At 36.6% G+C, this 13,882-nt stretch overlaps 5 protein-coding genes and 1 pseudogene across 6 annotated transcripts; 2 read left to right on the top strand and 4 right to left on the bottom strand.

The window, feature by feature from the left end:
• Positions 1-222: 222 nt before the first annotated feature.
• Positions 223-5,161, bottom strand: LOC109588324 (uncharacterized). The gene is made up of 10 exons (XM_020004496.1): positions 5,106-5,161; positions 4,941-5,053; positions 4,711-4,881; positions 4,488-4,656; positions 4,026-4,313; positions 3,825-3,866; positions 1,303-3,615; positions 1,148-1,219; positions 626-925; positions 223-573 (listed from the first exon to the last, which is right to left on the bottom strand). The coding sequence occupies exons 1-10, from the start codon at positions 5,122-5,124 to the stop codon at positions 566-568; spliced, it is 3,495 nt and encodes a 1,164-aa protein (XP_019860055.1). The 5' UTR covers positions 5,125-5,161; the 3' UTR covers positions 223-565.
• A 311-nt stretch (positions 5,162-5,472) lies between these two features.
• Positions 5,473-9,062, top strand: LOC100638873 (uncharacterized). Its single transcript, XM_003390660.3, has 7 exons — positions 5,473-5,697; positions 5,801-5,894; positions 6,065-6,762; positions 7,673-7,823; positions 7,995-8,078; positions 8,498-8,583; positions 8,640-9,062. Exons 2-7 carry the CDS (start codon positions 5,831-5,833, stop codon positions 8,886-8,888), a joined length of 1,332 nt encoding a protein of 443 aa, XP_003390708.2. The 5' UTR covers positions 5,473-5,697; positions 5,801-5,830; the 3' UTR covers positions 8,889-9,062.
• LOC100638745 (60S ribosomal protein L35 pseudogene) lies at positions 9,014-9,531 on the bottom strand (annotated as a pseudogene). The gene has a single exon (XR_898190.2). The product of XR_898190.2 is annotated as a 60S ribosomal protein L35 pseudogene (transcript).
• A 42-nt stretch (positions 9,532-9,573) lies between these two features.
• Positions 9,574-10,443, top strand: LOC105314959 (uncharacterized). Its single transcript, XM_011409418.1, has one exon. The coding sequence runs from the start codon at positions 9,574-9,576 to the stop codon at positions 10,441-10,443; it is 870 nt and encodes a 289-aa protein (XP_011407720.1).
• Positions 10,444-11,001: 558 nt separating this feature from the next.
• On the bottom strand, positions 11,002-12,716 carry LOC105314958 (carbohydrate sulfotransferase 15-like). Its single transcript, XM_011409417.2, has 2 exons — positions 12,508-12,716; positions 11,002-12,337 (listed from the first exon to the last, which is right to left on the bottom strand). Exons 1-2 carry the CDS (start codon positions 12,680-12,682, stop codon positions 11,127-11,129), a joined length of 1,386 nt encoding a protein of 461 aa, XP_011407719.2. The 5' UTR covers positions 12,683-12,716; the 3' UTR covers positions 11,002-11,126.
• A 12-nt stretch (positions 12,717-12,728) lies between these two features.
• On the bottom strand, positions 12,729-13,851 carry LOC100638617 (methyltransferase-like protein 5). The gene has a single exon (XM_003390658.3). The coding sequence runs from the start codon at positions 13,401-13,403 to the stop codon at positions 12,738-12,740; it is 666 nt and encodes a 221-aa protein (XP_003390706.2). The 5' UTR covers positions 13,404-13,851; the 3' UTR covers positions 12,729-12,737.
• Positions 13,852-13,882: the final 31 nt, after the last annotated feature.

The following is a 13,882-nucleotide window of genomic DNA, read 5'->3' as shown; positions in this document are numbered from 1 at the left end:
AATATTGGGAATAATGCGCATGCGAATTACAGATAAACCACCCACATTATGGCCACATAACTAATTTGGATCCATTTCTTGGCTTACCCTCCATTAGAGTCAAGAACACACCCACTTAATGTGTGGGTGGCACTTCTTATTATGCAAAAAATAATGTGTGGGATAATACCAAAGAAGATACTGTTAGGATACTTGTAATGTACACGTACAAAGGAATTGAAATAGAATTTTAAAAGCATCATTATAATAATTAAAATAATGAGCAACTGAGTATCCAAAAATTAATAGCTCTATCATACTTTATGATGCGAGCATAACATGATAATAACTATAATGAATTTAATAACTAATACATTAATATACACATACTGGGTAAATGCACATATGGTCATGATACATTTAATAATCAACACAATGAATGCACACAATTGTCTTACTCTATGAAAAACTCATACTGGTTATTAATTGTCACATAATTAAAAAAAGAAAGATTCTAAAAGTTATTGTCTTTTGATATAGCAAAAATTAATTTGTTGTTCCTTTACTAGTAGCAGGAGGAGGGTGGTCAGTATCCTATTGTGAACACAAAGAGTTAACATTGATTAGCTCATGTACATGTACATACCTAGTTCATTAAGCATATCATTTCCTATCTGTTTCATTCCTGCACCTAGTTGAGTTAAAATATTACACACGTCAGCTAAATACTGTCTTTCATCAGGAAAAGCTCCTAATTGACCCATCACATCAGTCATTACTTTACCAGCTTTATCAGCATTAGATACACCAACTGCTGTCATTACATAGTCTCTAGTCCCTTGTGTTATTAGATCCTTGGCAAGCAATGCTCCAGTGACATGACAAACACTTGCTGACATTGCCTTGGTTAGCTTGTCTGAATATTTCTGTAGTATCTCCTTTGGACCTGTACAGTTAAAACAAAGAAATGACTAATACTATCATGATAACAGTGCTATAAGAAGGTTGTGTTCTTCACTGTTAATATGTTCACTGTTAATATCATATGAACAAAAAAACTAAAAACTAGAAACAAAACGTCAGAGATTGTGAGCTTCATTAAGCATTACATGTATTATCAATGAATGCCAGGTAAGATTGAGTGAATGTGTTCAATTTAACAACGTACTTGTACTTGTACTTTTGGCTTCTTGATGAGAGCCAGTGCTTCCTGTCTCAGATACACTTCCTTGCGGAGCACCTTTATAATTAATACATTAAATTAGTATCAATGAATATGACTGTATTTTACTTTGCTTAATAATAATAATAATAATAACTTACTGTCAAGCCAGGAGTTCCACAACGGTTTCTCATGTTCCCATTTAGTAAGTGGGTTTTCACTGCATCGGAAGGTATGCTCCTTATTGACAGTCTCAACTTCAACTGTATGCTTCTTCCCTTTTGACACACCTCCTCTGTCACTACTAGCACCAGCACCACCTCCTCTGCTACCAGCACCACCACCAGCAGTACCACTTTCATGAGGACCAGCACTTTGTCCTTCATGAGTAATAGCATGCTTACATGAACAATAAAATCGGAGATCTGGAATCCTATGATTGTCACTGAGATGGTGTTTTGCAGCTGCAGAAGTGATAGCTTCTCTTACATCTTCCCTTACTACCCCTTCACCTCTCTGTTCCTCGCAATGGACTTCAATGCAATTCATCTGTTCAACTAGAACAATGTAGAATAACTTAACCCCTTCTGTGCTATATTTCAATTCAATGTAATTAGAGAAATTACTTTCAATGAAAGCAATTTTGTAGGTAGACCAGGAAAGAAGACAAGTTACGACAGAGCAGAAAAGGCCCATTGGGGTAGCCTTCTTGAAGTAAAACAGCAATGGCTCACGATCTTTAAAAGGATTGGTATCTGTAACATTTCTTACTGGAAGGAGAGCTGGTATGAAATGTTTATCATCTATTGGCGTGGCTATTGAGAGCTCTGCAAAAAGCTTCAGCAATTTCATTGCAATATCATTATCTTTTAGCTCTTTCTCTATGGGATCAAGTTGTTCATTACAAATCTTTTTAAACTCAGACTCTGAAAGCATTCCCTTTATAATTCCATCCTTGTCTCCAGTGTATATTTTTTTATTGGAGTGATATTTGTAAACAGGCACGACTAACTCCTTGAGAATACCAATGAGACTGCCTATGTTAACAAACACCAGGTCACTGCAGGCTTTAGAATCATGATAATAAATGATACTGTTGATCTGGTGCAAAAAATTAAGAGACTCCATCACTTCATCTTCTGAAAGTTTTAATTCTTCCCCAAGACTTTTGCAGGTGGAGTATTTTAAGATACCACATCCCTGCTCTACTGCAACACGAAGTACAATATCAAAGAAGTAATAGAAAAATGGAATGTTGATCTTTTTTTCAATGTCCTTCAAGAGCTTATGTACTTTACTCAAAGAACTCATAGTGTTTTTAAAATCGAGTTTCCTTTCTTTAATAGTGGCATTTGTTTCTATCCGGCTTTCAACAGGAATTTCAGCAATACGACCATCAATTTCATGTACTTGAACTGTTAATTTATCTCCAACAGATTTGCAATCATCATTTGCATCAATTATTTCTGCTAATTTTTCTGCCAATGTGAGTTTAGACTCTTCAGTATCACTGCTGCATTCATCCCTGTGTGTGCCAATCGCGAGAATCTCCAATATCTCTGGAACTAAATTGTGTAAAACTTTATGATACTTATAGCTATCCCGGAAATGCTGCATGCCAGAAGCTATTGAAGAGATTGTCTGTTTTAAAATCTCTTCAATTGGTAAATGGTGTGGACTGCCATCAATGTGATCTTTCCCTTCAATGTGCATCACTCCACTGGATTGGCTAGAAAGCTTTTTTGGTAAGTCAACAACCAGAATAAGAACTTGAGCAAACGGCATAAAAATTGGAAGCAACTTCTGAAAAGCGATTTGACCTCCTGTATCAATGAGGTATAGCCAATGTGCACCTTCAAGATGGTTTTCCTTCCCTGAACTTCGCTGCAACCCTTCAAATACTTTCTCTATTACTTTACTTGGCAAACTTTTGCTTTCATTGCTAAATGCTTCACCAGGTGCTCCGTCTCCATCAGTGGCTTCATTTCCTTCAACAAGTCCATCAATGGCCTGGTCAGGTGTTTCATTCCCTACACTGCGTGATTCATTTCCGTTGTTACCATCACTAGCTTCCTTTTCTACTGGAGAACTGATCGATTTTTCTTTACCATCACTAGCTTCATTTTCTAGTGGAGAGCTAATCGATTTTTCTTTACCATCAATAGCTTCATTTTCTACTGGAGAACTGATCGATTTTTCTAATGCATCTTTTTTCAAAGCATTTTTAACTATTTTTTCTAACTCTGTCACATTCAATAGCTCATATCGTTTCCCAGTATCACGTGATTCATGTCGTCTATAGCGATGGATGCCAACTCTTGGCTCAGCAATACTGGTACTTTCTTTAATGTACTTTTCATCAAGTAGGAGTGATTTGAAAGCAGTTTTGCCAACACGAGCTTCACCTTGAACGACTGCTTTAGTTAGATGACACGTCACAGTAGTCTTAAGTGCTTCTCGATAGTAGCATAACTCTACAGACAAAAATTATTAAAAATTGAAACATACTGTATAGCTTGGTTTATTTTTTGGCCTCAAATTTTTGTTAGAATAAATTTTTATGTTTACACTTTTTTTAGTATTTATTTTATGTTTTAAATTCATAGTAATTATGCAAAATGTTACTAAGGATTACCATGAGTGATAGTACATTGACATAACTAGATGATTCATGGATCATTACCTGGATCATCATTAGAATCTGTATCAACATTATTCTTTGATCCTACAAAATAATATACATGTACATGTAATTTTCAAATGAAACTTCGTCTGTAAAATGCATCTACATGTACATATATTGTATTTTGTGGTTATCAAAGCTTGAAACACATTAGAAAAGATAAAATGTATTAATATATTAATGATTATTATAATAACTTACTGATATGCTCAGCTGCTGCTCTCTCACCAATTTTCTCAAGAGCATCACAAAGAGAAGCCATTGTTGGATCTCCTTTAGCATCAACACCATCAGCTCTCTGTAACCATCTTACTAGACATTGCCTAAGACATCTTTCTTCATCTCTAAGATGATTAGTCTGAATAGCTTCCACTGTAGAATCACATAATCCTAAAGCCGAACCAAGAGATTTCCATTTCTTCCGTGAGAAGTGAGCTTCATTCAATGTGTCAAGTACATCTATTAAATCTATAATGCCTAAGACTCGACCTATGGAGTAATAGATTATTAAAATCATTAAATGATTATTATGGTTTGCAATGGATCTGTAGTAAATATTTCTATTAGTATCAGCATTGTCAGTAGAGTGTAATTGTATTAATGGGTGGGTTATTAATACTAGACCAGGTCCACTATACACGACATTAATTAATCTGATCATACCTTCCAGTGTCCTGTGAATAACCAGTGTAACAGGTTTAACCATACCTTCCACTGGTATGCGATAAAGTAGTCTACAAACAGCATCAGGTTTAGCACGTATTAATATTCTACAGGAGGAATGCATGAGATCTCCACGTTCACTATAGACATTAACTTGATCCCTACTTATCTATTGGCACACACACACACACATTATATATGTATACATGATACATGTACTTACTCTACATGATATGAAAGGTATAATGCTCCATCCAGTGATTGGCTTAGCTTGTGGAGTATCAAACTTTAATTCAATATAATCACCTCTTGAAGTAGGTGTAGAGTCTTGCTGGAGAAATTTAAAGGTGATAGTTCGACCTATCTCGGCTCTAGGGTGCTTCCTTCTCATATACTGTAAATAAAACACATTAATGCACATCATGTACACAATGTACCTATTGTTATACTTACATCAAGGAGTTTGTCTTTATCTTTAGCTACAGTAAATGATGCTTTATATGTATATTTATGTAAACCTGTCTCCTCCTCATAGAATAGCATTCCAATATATTCAGTATCACTTCCTAATGTAAAGTGAAATAAAATGATTTCAACGTTTAAAAGAATGAAACTAACCTGATACACTAGAGGCCATATTGACAGTTTACACCCACCAAAATACCTAATCATTTAAAAACAAAGTACTGATCACGTGACACAAAGTTATCAACTTATCATGAATAATGTTAAATACAAAATTACAATAGACACACCTCACACATATAACATCCCAGATTTATACATGTATATCAAATAGATCTATATTTAAGGGATTTTTATTCAAAAAGCTCATTGTTATAATTACTTTTTCATTTCAAAATTGGCCCGAGACAATTGTACTATAAGGGACTATACATATTCATGTACATGTATATGTCCTTGGGCATTTAAAAAAATATTGTTACTCAAACTTAGTACTGTACATGCATTACATGTTTTATAATGTTCTCCTTATCATTGTCTCTTTATCTCATTCCAGAGATGTTCTATTGACGGCAGTCAGTTCACTCACACTGAGTCATTGTTCCCTCTACTGATATCAAGTGATCTTGATAGATCAGTCCTTCATGATCTCTGGTCGGCAGTTAATCTAACCTCACCTGGTCAACTGACACAAACTGAATTATATCAACTACTAGGACTGATTGGACTAGCACAGAATAGACAAGTGAGTCATTAACATGGAGCACTTTAATACTTTAAGAGTTTTATTAGTTACATTGTATTCTGTGATATTTATTTATTTATTTGTTTGTTTGTTTTGTTTGTAGAATGTTAAAGTGACCTTACATGATTTATTAATGACACCATCTCCTCCAGTACCGACATTAAAAGCTATTAATATCATCAATACTAGTAATGAAGGTAATTAATTACATGTACATGTATACTACCTGGTATACTAATAATAATAAATGTTGTACATGCATGTACATGTACATGTAGTTTTATGCCTTAATAATAATAATTGTTGTTGTACATGTATATGTAAAGTACATAGTTTTATTATTTATTTATTTTATTTTAATTTGTAGATGATTTTTGTGAATTCAAAGCTTCACCATTAGTCCCTCACAAGTTTGATGGGGTGGGGTCAGTAGGCGTGACCTCAACTCCACCCACTACTCAACCAGCCAGTGATCCATTGGATCCTTACTCCGCCCTAAGAGTACTAGCCCCTCCCACTAATAACGACCCTGGCACTCAAGAACTACTCACGATAAACAAAGAACCACAACAACAACAACAACAAAACCAACAACAAATTGATCAACAACGACATCACGATCAACAACATCAGATCCTCCATCAACAGCAGCAGCAGCTGCCTGTGATTAATACTGATGTACAACCCAGTACTGGTGATGGTTGGGCTGACTTTACTTCATTCCCTGATACCAGTCAACCATTGACCACTCCTTCTACTGACACTACTGCTTCCTCTAATATCATTAATATGACGAGTCCTACTCCAGTAGCAGTGGTAGGAGGGGGTCCTGTTGCTGGTGGGGTTGCTCCAGCTGGTGCCAGTGATGGGTTGATCTGGTCTGATGATGAATTCACTGAGTTCTCAACCTATCAATCGCAAGATGTGTCAGTAGCTGAACCAGTTCTTTCATCTCCCTCTCATACTATTGGAAGAGGAGGAGGAGGAGGAGGAGGAGGTGGTGGTGGGATAGTGTCACCTTCTCCTACCAGTCCAATGAGTAGCACATCAACTGACAGTAATAAGGTAATGGGAGAGAGAAAGAGAGGGAGGGAGAGAGTTTTACATTTTTATAATTATGCACATTTTAAAGTTATCATGTCTTAACTGTACATGTACATGTACCTTTGGATTGTGACATAGGCGGCTGCAGGATTTCACTGCAAGTAGGGCAAAGGTGTGGCTGAAAGTGGGAGTGGTCAAAAGGTAGGTGTGGCCATGACCACACCCACATGTCTTGCTCTTGAGTTTTAAGACCTTTAAGACTTCTATTTCAGCATTTTGTGAAGAAATCAAGTTGAAAGAGGCTCTAAAATTCTCAATGAAGAGTTACCCTGCCATTCTTGTGTTCAAGAAGAGAAAATTCAGTACCTAAAAGACCTCTATCAATGATAGAGTATCAGTAGCTAGGTGATTTAGCTGTTGAATGAGTCCTAGCTGATAATAATGAAGCTGCTATATGATGGAGTCAGTTACTCTACCTGCAGGTTACTGTAGATTATGTCTTCCTGAAGTGGCCATAGATATGGGCCTATGAAGTAGCTGGCTGTCTTCCTGTGAATAAACCATGCAGTTAGCAGCTTATTCTCTACTAATTATCACTTTGTTGAGCAAAATAATGTAGTTTTTGTCATTAAAATAGCTATATTCCATGTAATAACTACTAAATAATTATTAATTAACTGCTAATTATGATGATGTCATCTTCCGGTAAGAAATTCTAGTAGGGCATTGCCCTCATTGCCTGCCCCTGCAGCCGCCTATGGATTGTGAACTTTGTGTTAGTACAATACACATGTACATGTAAACTGTGCAATGTGGTACATGCTTTATGTAGTACATGTACATGTAGACTCAGTAATATCTCAATAGCCTCCTATAAGTATAGGAATGCATGTACTTGTACATTTAAGTTTATGTTATTATTTTTTGTTAGTCTATTGGTTTGTCTGAGATTTGGTGTCAGTGTCTTCAGAAGTGTCTTGACCTCTTAAAAGACTCTCAGTCTCTTTTAACATCATCCAGCAATGATGAGGAGACACTTAATATAATCATTAATGAGAGAGAAGGACAAATGAAGATTAAAGGTATTGATACTACATGTACATGTACAGTATCTTTTAAATGTATTTATTATTTATATGTACATGTACATATACATGTACATCAATTATGCATAATATTATTAATGTTTGTACTCTTGTTAGACTTTGATTGTTGTTTTAAGGTTGTTTGTTTGTTTGTTTGTTTGTTGTTAGGATTGGCTGAGTTGTATCGGTTTGCTAAGAGGCTCCACACATCATCAAGAGGACAGGGAAAGAGCTTAATGTCACATTCAAAAAGTAAGAGAGAGAGAGAGTGACACATGTACATGTACATATACATGTACATGTGTTAATGCATGTACATTATGTACATTATGTACATAATGTACATATGCATTAATGCATATGCTACAATGCATGTGGAAAGTTTGAGCCAATGTGTTTTTTTTAAGGAGCCGATTTTCAATAAGTATCCTAGGCTATGGTCCTTGGTTTTTCCAAAAAATGGCTCCAAAATCAACTCAAATTTTTATTACATTTTCTGATACATATTGATGTCCTTATGCTGTGTAGCAAGTTTGAGCTGATTCCGACTTTAATTTTTCAAGTTACGACCATTTTAAGAAAATGCCAAAATTCTAAAAAATTATAGCCCATGGTATTTTCCAAATAATGGCTCCGAAATAACTCCAAATTTCTATCACATTTTATTGCAGGTGAGACATTGACTGAGCTGATGTTGAACATTAAAAAGAAATGGAATGAAATATGCGAACTCTTTGATCAAGAAAAAATTGATAAAGTAAACATGTAAAATAATACAAGCACCTTTATCACTCTCTCTCCTCTCTCTCTCAGATTCTCAATACAAGTTCTAATTCATTCTTTGCTGGAGCTACTCCCAAAGAAGGAGGTGGTGGAGATAAAGAGAGATGTATCCTATGTCTCCAACCCTCTCACATATTCATATCCCCATTGGTTACTATTGATGGCTGTAGCGAGGACTACCAGCTGGCTACTGGGTTTGTGTCTGGTAGATTGTTTCACGTCCAGTGTGCTAATTTTTATAAAAACTGTCTCTCTCTTGACTTCGAACAAATACCATAATTAAAGTAGAAATAATAATAATTGTTCAATATTGAATATTTTGATTTTTTTATTGCTTTGTGAGCTATTATTAATAATTATTGAGGGCGTGGTCAATTAACTAAAGTGGGTGTGACTTATAATTATTTCTGTTTTCATTATTGATTTGTACACAAATATTATTTGAAATTAAAATGTGCACAGTAATATATTAATAATAATAACAAAATGTCCACAATGTACTAGGCCCTAACAGCATAAACACGACGAGGGAAGAGGCTCAACTTCTTTTTTCTTCTCAGCGTCTTAGCTGATCTCTCTCGCGGGGTTAACTCCCTCCTCTTGGCTCTGGTGAGCTTTTTGCGGAGATCCAAAGGCTTGTACTTCTTGTTGGCGTAAAACTTCTTCAAGTTCTGCCTCTGGGTCTGGCTGATGACAGTCTTGACTCGAGCCACGCTCTTCCTGACAACTTTTATCTTTGAGAGCTTAGAGGCAGTCCCTCCCGTCACTTTCTGGACTTGTAGCTGTGATAGCTCATTCTTTAGCTCGTCCAGCTGCTTCAGCAACTCGTCCTTAGTCTTCCCTCTTAGTTCACGAACTTTAAGTTTCCCCATTGTGTTAGGAATGAGACTCTCTCTCCCTTTTCTCTCCAACGACTACACGTGCTCTGTCGTCAGACTGCGCATGCCCAGAAAAAAAATTAAAAATGGCCGCCGGGAAGAAAGGAGTTGCTCTGTTGTTTCTCTTCTCTTGTCTCGCCCTTGCTGCCTCCTCTTGCACTACTGGCGGGGGTATATGCTTTAAGTACTTCGATATCATTAACAAGACCGAGAACAAAACTCAGCCGTGTCTTTTTCTTGACGCGGAGATCAATATCTTAGTGGCCTATAATGACTCAACTGGCAAACGACAAAACGTTTCTTTGGGGGTCAACTGCTCTACCGTCCATGTCAGTCAGAGTGAAAGCTTTTGTAACGAGCCCTACACTAACAACAAGAAGAATATGAGGCTAACGCGTATGAAAGCTTACTGGGGCACCGGAGATGAGGAGGAGGAATGGGCTCCATTTGATCTCATGATTGAAGCTATTGATCTCAAAGACAACAAGCAATGGAACATTAGTGAGATAGCAGTCTCGATAAACGTGAGTGATATCTCGGACTATAATGCTAGCAGTTTCACTGGCAATGAGAATGGAATTATCAGTGGTTATTACACAGGAGATGATAAGAACCACGAGCTATTTGGCACTGTTGATTACAATAAGTTCTACTATTGCAAAAGTCAACTGACTTATTCTCTAAAGATGAACACCACGGCTAATCCCCGTGCTTCGTATTTTGCTCTCAGCCTCAGTATCAAGAAGCTGAGGGTACAGGCTTACGGAAACAGTAAAGGCTTTAGTGACAAGTGTTCGGATTGCTATCAAGATAGCACTGGTAAGGCTTTTATACCGATTGTGGTGGGGTCTGTCATTGGTGGGTTGGTACTGGTGGTTCTTGTGTCTTATATTGTGGGACGGTTTAGAAACCATTATAAGAAGTCGTCAAGCACTGGGTACGAGAAACTCCAATAACAATAATATGATATTATATGCCAAATTTATCATGATTACTATTATTACTATTATTAGTCTTGCTATACTGTAATGTTATTATTATTATCATTATTGCTGTTGTTCTTTTGCTCAAGCTTTTTGAAAGATAATTTTATCAAAATTAGTTGTTTATTGTTGTAGCGTTTGGCAAACATGAAAAATTTTCAGTTTCATAATTATTGTTAATTAACAAATTCAGTAAGAGATCTGATGGAGGATTGGCGGTATTAAAGAAGTTAATTAATATTAATAATTATAAACTAGGAGGAGATTAGACAACCCACGATAGCTTTTTTATAATATGCTACTTATAAGAACAAGTTTTTTATTGTCAGGCAGAGTACTAGAGGTATGACTATGATCCCATTCAAATTTTTTGAGGGAATTCAATGCCTAACTTTGTAATAATTCTGAGTTCTCATGTTACATAATTACTGATAACCATTTATATTAAAGGTTAGTCCTTAGCTATAGCTCTCAAACTTCTCTTATGATGAAATGATGACAACCAACTCTAACTATACCATGCTCATACTCTGCAGTTTTTCAAATCTTAAAGCATCAAAAATTCTAAAATAATAATAAATGTAAGGATAATAATAATGTTACCTCATGATAAATAAAAAGGATAAAAATCAGCTAAAATCATAATATACTTTAATTTATTTCCACATAAATTTATTATCACCTAATGTCTCAGCCAATTCTTCGTTAAATGGCCGAAAGAAATCGTCAAGCAGCTGTCTAGTGGAATCCTTCATCGAATTATACTCTTTCGGTTTCCGAATAACTTTCTTCTTTAATTCTGCAAATTCTTCTTGTGATAAAACCCGTACCCCAAGAAACGACCATATTTCCTTCATGGTTCCATAAAGATCATTAATGACGTCGTCGAGTCTTAGAAACAGGAACTGATCTCGTGGGAAGAATGCCAACCATCTTTTAATGTGAGACACGTATACACTAGAACCTAGTCGAACCTCTCCGCAGTCTTTGAATACCTTAGCAGGATAATTAATTGACTCTTGAGTACAATAATGAAGTGAATGTGATTGTAAGCAAGACGAGAAGTGACCCGTTTCTGATTTCATTTTAAGATCGAAAACCTCCGAGAGAAGAACGGATTTGAAGAACTGCGAGCAATCATTGAGACTAAAGGAGTGGAAATCAGAGTAAGTCCTGGAGGTTGGCTCACGCATGTTTATAATGAATTTAGCATTTGGAAATAACTCCCTAAAGACCCGTGGTAGAGTACAATCAGAGATTGTGTATCTAGTGTTCCAAATCAAACTCTGACTGGCGTCAATAGTAACACAATCACTATCAGTTGAACTACAATTGCTAGCATGTTTAAAATTAGCTAGATAAGTAAGGACTGCTAGTTTATTGTAATTGTTTTCATTCTGAAAAGGAAACGATGTCCAAAAATGTGGCTCTTTAACTTTTCCCGGACTAATTGACGGATGCTGGCTCAATAATTTGTATATATAAGTACTGCCACTTTTAGGAAAACCGGCCATGAAAACAGAAGGAATGCAAGTCAGTGTATCTCCATTAATTCCATCTACTGCTCCTCCAGCCTTTTGTATTAATTTATTTACTTGATGATCGACGAGTTGATGACTTTCATATAACTGACGTAAATCCGGTACAGTGTGGGGTAGGGCTGAGAGCTTAAGTTGAGACCTCCAGCAATAGTTCTTGTATTTGGGATCAAAGTTCTTTGGTACGTAGCGTCTAAAAATACCCTTAATCTGCTTGAGGTCGTGTTTAATTATAGTAGAGGAGGAGGAGGGACGGGAGCAGGTATAAACTGTCAAATTTTGTGTGGGAAGATGATCAATGTCTGGATTTGGAAGGTTTCCATTTCCACCTACAAAATGAAAAACAAACTAAAAGTGTACATAGCTGTAAAAGCAGACCCAAATAGGAATTGGGCATCTTTAAGCATTATTCTTAGCATCTTACAAGCTGCATAACATAATCGAAACGTCTTTCCAGTAAGTGTGAACAATGATGGAGGAAGTGGTAACAAGGTCTTACCTGATATAAAGTGAGTATCAGTGGTTGTGGACGGTGTGAATAGACAGAGAGCTAAGAATAATCCAATTATGGATGCTGTGACTGTCACTAGAACAATCCTTTTCCTCCTCACCCCCATCTCACTGAGCCTACTCATTAATAAAAATTTTAAATTCCAGAGTCCAGCTGTCGCCATGCCCGGCCGGTCCCCGTAGCGCTCCGCCCACCACCCACTCAACTAATTAACATTCTCAATGACTGAATTTTATAACATGAACACTAATGTCCTTCCTATTGTGTTTATGATACTTTATTAGTCTCTCAATAGGGAACTGTATCTCAGATATTATCTTAATATTACAATGAAGCTCATTAGCAGCTGCTTTCCTCCAGTAGGCCACTGTGCTTGATTTATGAAGGGAGTAGACATTAGTGGCCATTCCTAGTCCTTTTTCAACAAATATTCTATCAATGCCTTCTTGATCTTTTGTACCAAATGGCGGATTCATTATCACCGTATCAGCTCTATCAAATTTATCAGTATCAATCGTCTTTATATCACACTGAATCACGCTAAGCTGATCTGAGCTGATTCCTAAATCGTTAGCATTTGATTGCGTTAACTTAACGCAGTTAGGATCAATATCAATCGCAGTTACTCTCTCAGCTCCTAGCAGCAAGCAACCAAGTCCTAGTATACCAGAACCACATCCTAAATCAATAACAGTTCTTCCTTCGATTGCTCTTTCAGCTAATTCCAAGCTTATCAGTAGCTCAGAGGCAAGATCAGGTGGTGTGGGATACTGCTCCATATCCCATACATGTCTGGGGTAGCCCGCACTCTCTAGCGTGTCCATCTCCTGGAGAAACGAGAGGAGTTGCTTATTCTTCATTCTCAATCTCCTATTAGCCGCCATCTTCTTGGAGGTGTGGCTCGCCCACGTGCTATCACGTGTGCTCACTACAATGCTTCGAGTTCTAATAAGAGCGCATCTCTACCCCAGGATCCCATTATTCACTAGATGGTGCCAGCAGCTACCTAAAGACACGCTTCCAGAGGATGTTCCTTTTAAAGAAGAGCCCTCTAAAAGGTTTAAGATGGAGGGTTGTCGTTTTGTTCAAGTCAGTCCTGATACTGTGAAGATTGTGACTACTCCTCTACCAAGAGCAATGAGACTGGAGCTGGAGAGAGGGACAAAAGATCTTCAAGGACGCAAGAAAAAGAAAAAGTTGAAACGACAAAAGAGGAAGGCAATAAACAACGACAATTAATGATAATTAATTAGTTTAAAATAATATTATTAATTGACAATGGGTGGGGCTAATATAGATCAAAAAATCATGTATGTATAATAATGTGTATTTATTTTAAGTTTATAAAAAGTTATTAGTGATA

Source organism: Amphimedon queenslandica, unplaced genomic scaffold, assembly GCF_000090795.2.
Source record: "Amphimedon queenslandica unplaced genomic scaffold, v1.1 AMPQUscaffold_12161, whole genome shotgun sequence".
In the NCBI taxonomy this organism is placed as follows: Eukaryota; Metazoa; Porifera; class Demospongiae; order Haplosclerida; family Niphatidae; genus Amphimedon; species Amphimedon queenslandica.
Note: the sequence above shows the minus strand (reverse complement) of the source record. Positions and strands in the feature narration are given on the sequence as shown.

Excerpts from the sequence above, each read along its gene's own strand:
- LOC109588324 (XM_020004496.1), bottom strand. Across the intron at positions 4,882-4,940 it reads ATAAAGACAAACTCCTTGAT|TATATGAGAAGGAAGCACCC; the intron begins GTAAGTATAACA and ends TTTTATTTACAG. Across the intron at positions 3,867-4,025 it reads AGCAGCAGCTGAGCATATCA|GATCAAAGAATAATGTTGAT; the intron begins GTAAGTTATTAT and ends ATTATTTTGTAG.
- LOC100638873 (XM_003390660.3), top strand. The coding sequence starts at position 5,831 with ATGACACCATCTCCTCCAGTACCGACATTAAAAGCTATTAATATCATC. Across the intron at positions 6,763-7,672 it reads CATCAACTGACAGTAATAAG|TCTATTGGTTTGTCTGAGAT; the intron begins GTAATGGGAGAG and ends ATTTTTTGTTAG. Across the intron at positions 7,824-7,994 it reads AGGACAAATGAAGATTAAAG|GATTGGCTGAGTTGTATCGG; the intron begins GTATTGATACTA and ends GTTTGTTGTTAG.
- LOC105314959 (XM_011409418.1), top strand. The coding sequence starts at position 9,574 with ATGGCCGCCGGGAAGAAAGGAGTTGCTCTGTTGTTTCTCTTCTCTTGT.
- LOC105314958 (XM_011409417.2), bottom strand. The coding sequence starts at position 12,682 with ATGGCGACAGCTGGACTCTGGAATTTAAAATTTTTATTAATGAGTAGG. Across the intron at positions 12,338-12,507 it reads TGATACTCACTTTATATCAG|GTGGAAATGGAAACCTTCCA; the intron begins GTAAGACCTTGT and ends TTCATTTTGTAG.
- LOC100638617 (XM_003390658.3), bottom strand. The coding sequence starts at position 13,403 with ATGGCGGCTAATAGGAGATTGAGAATGAAGAATAAGCAACTCCTCTCG.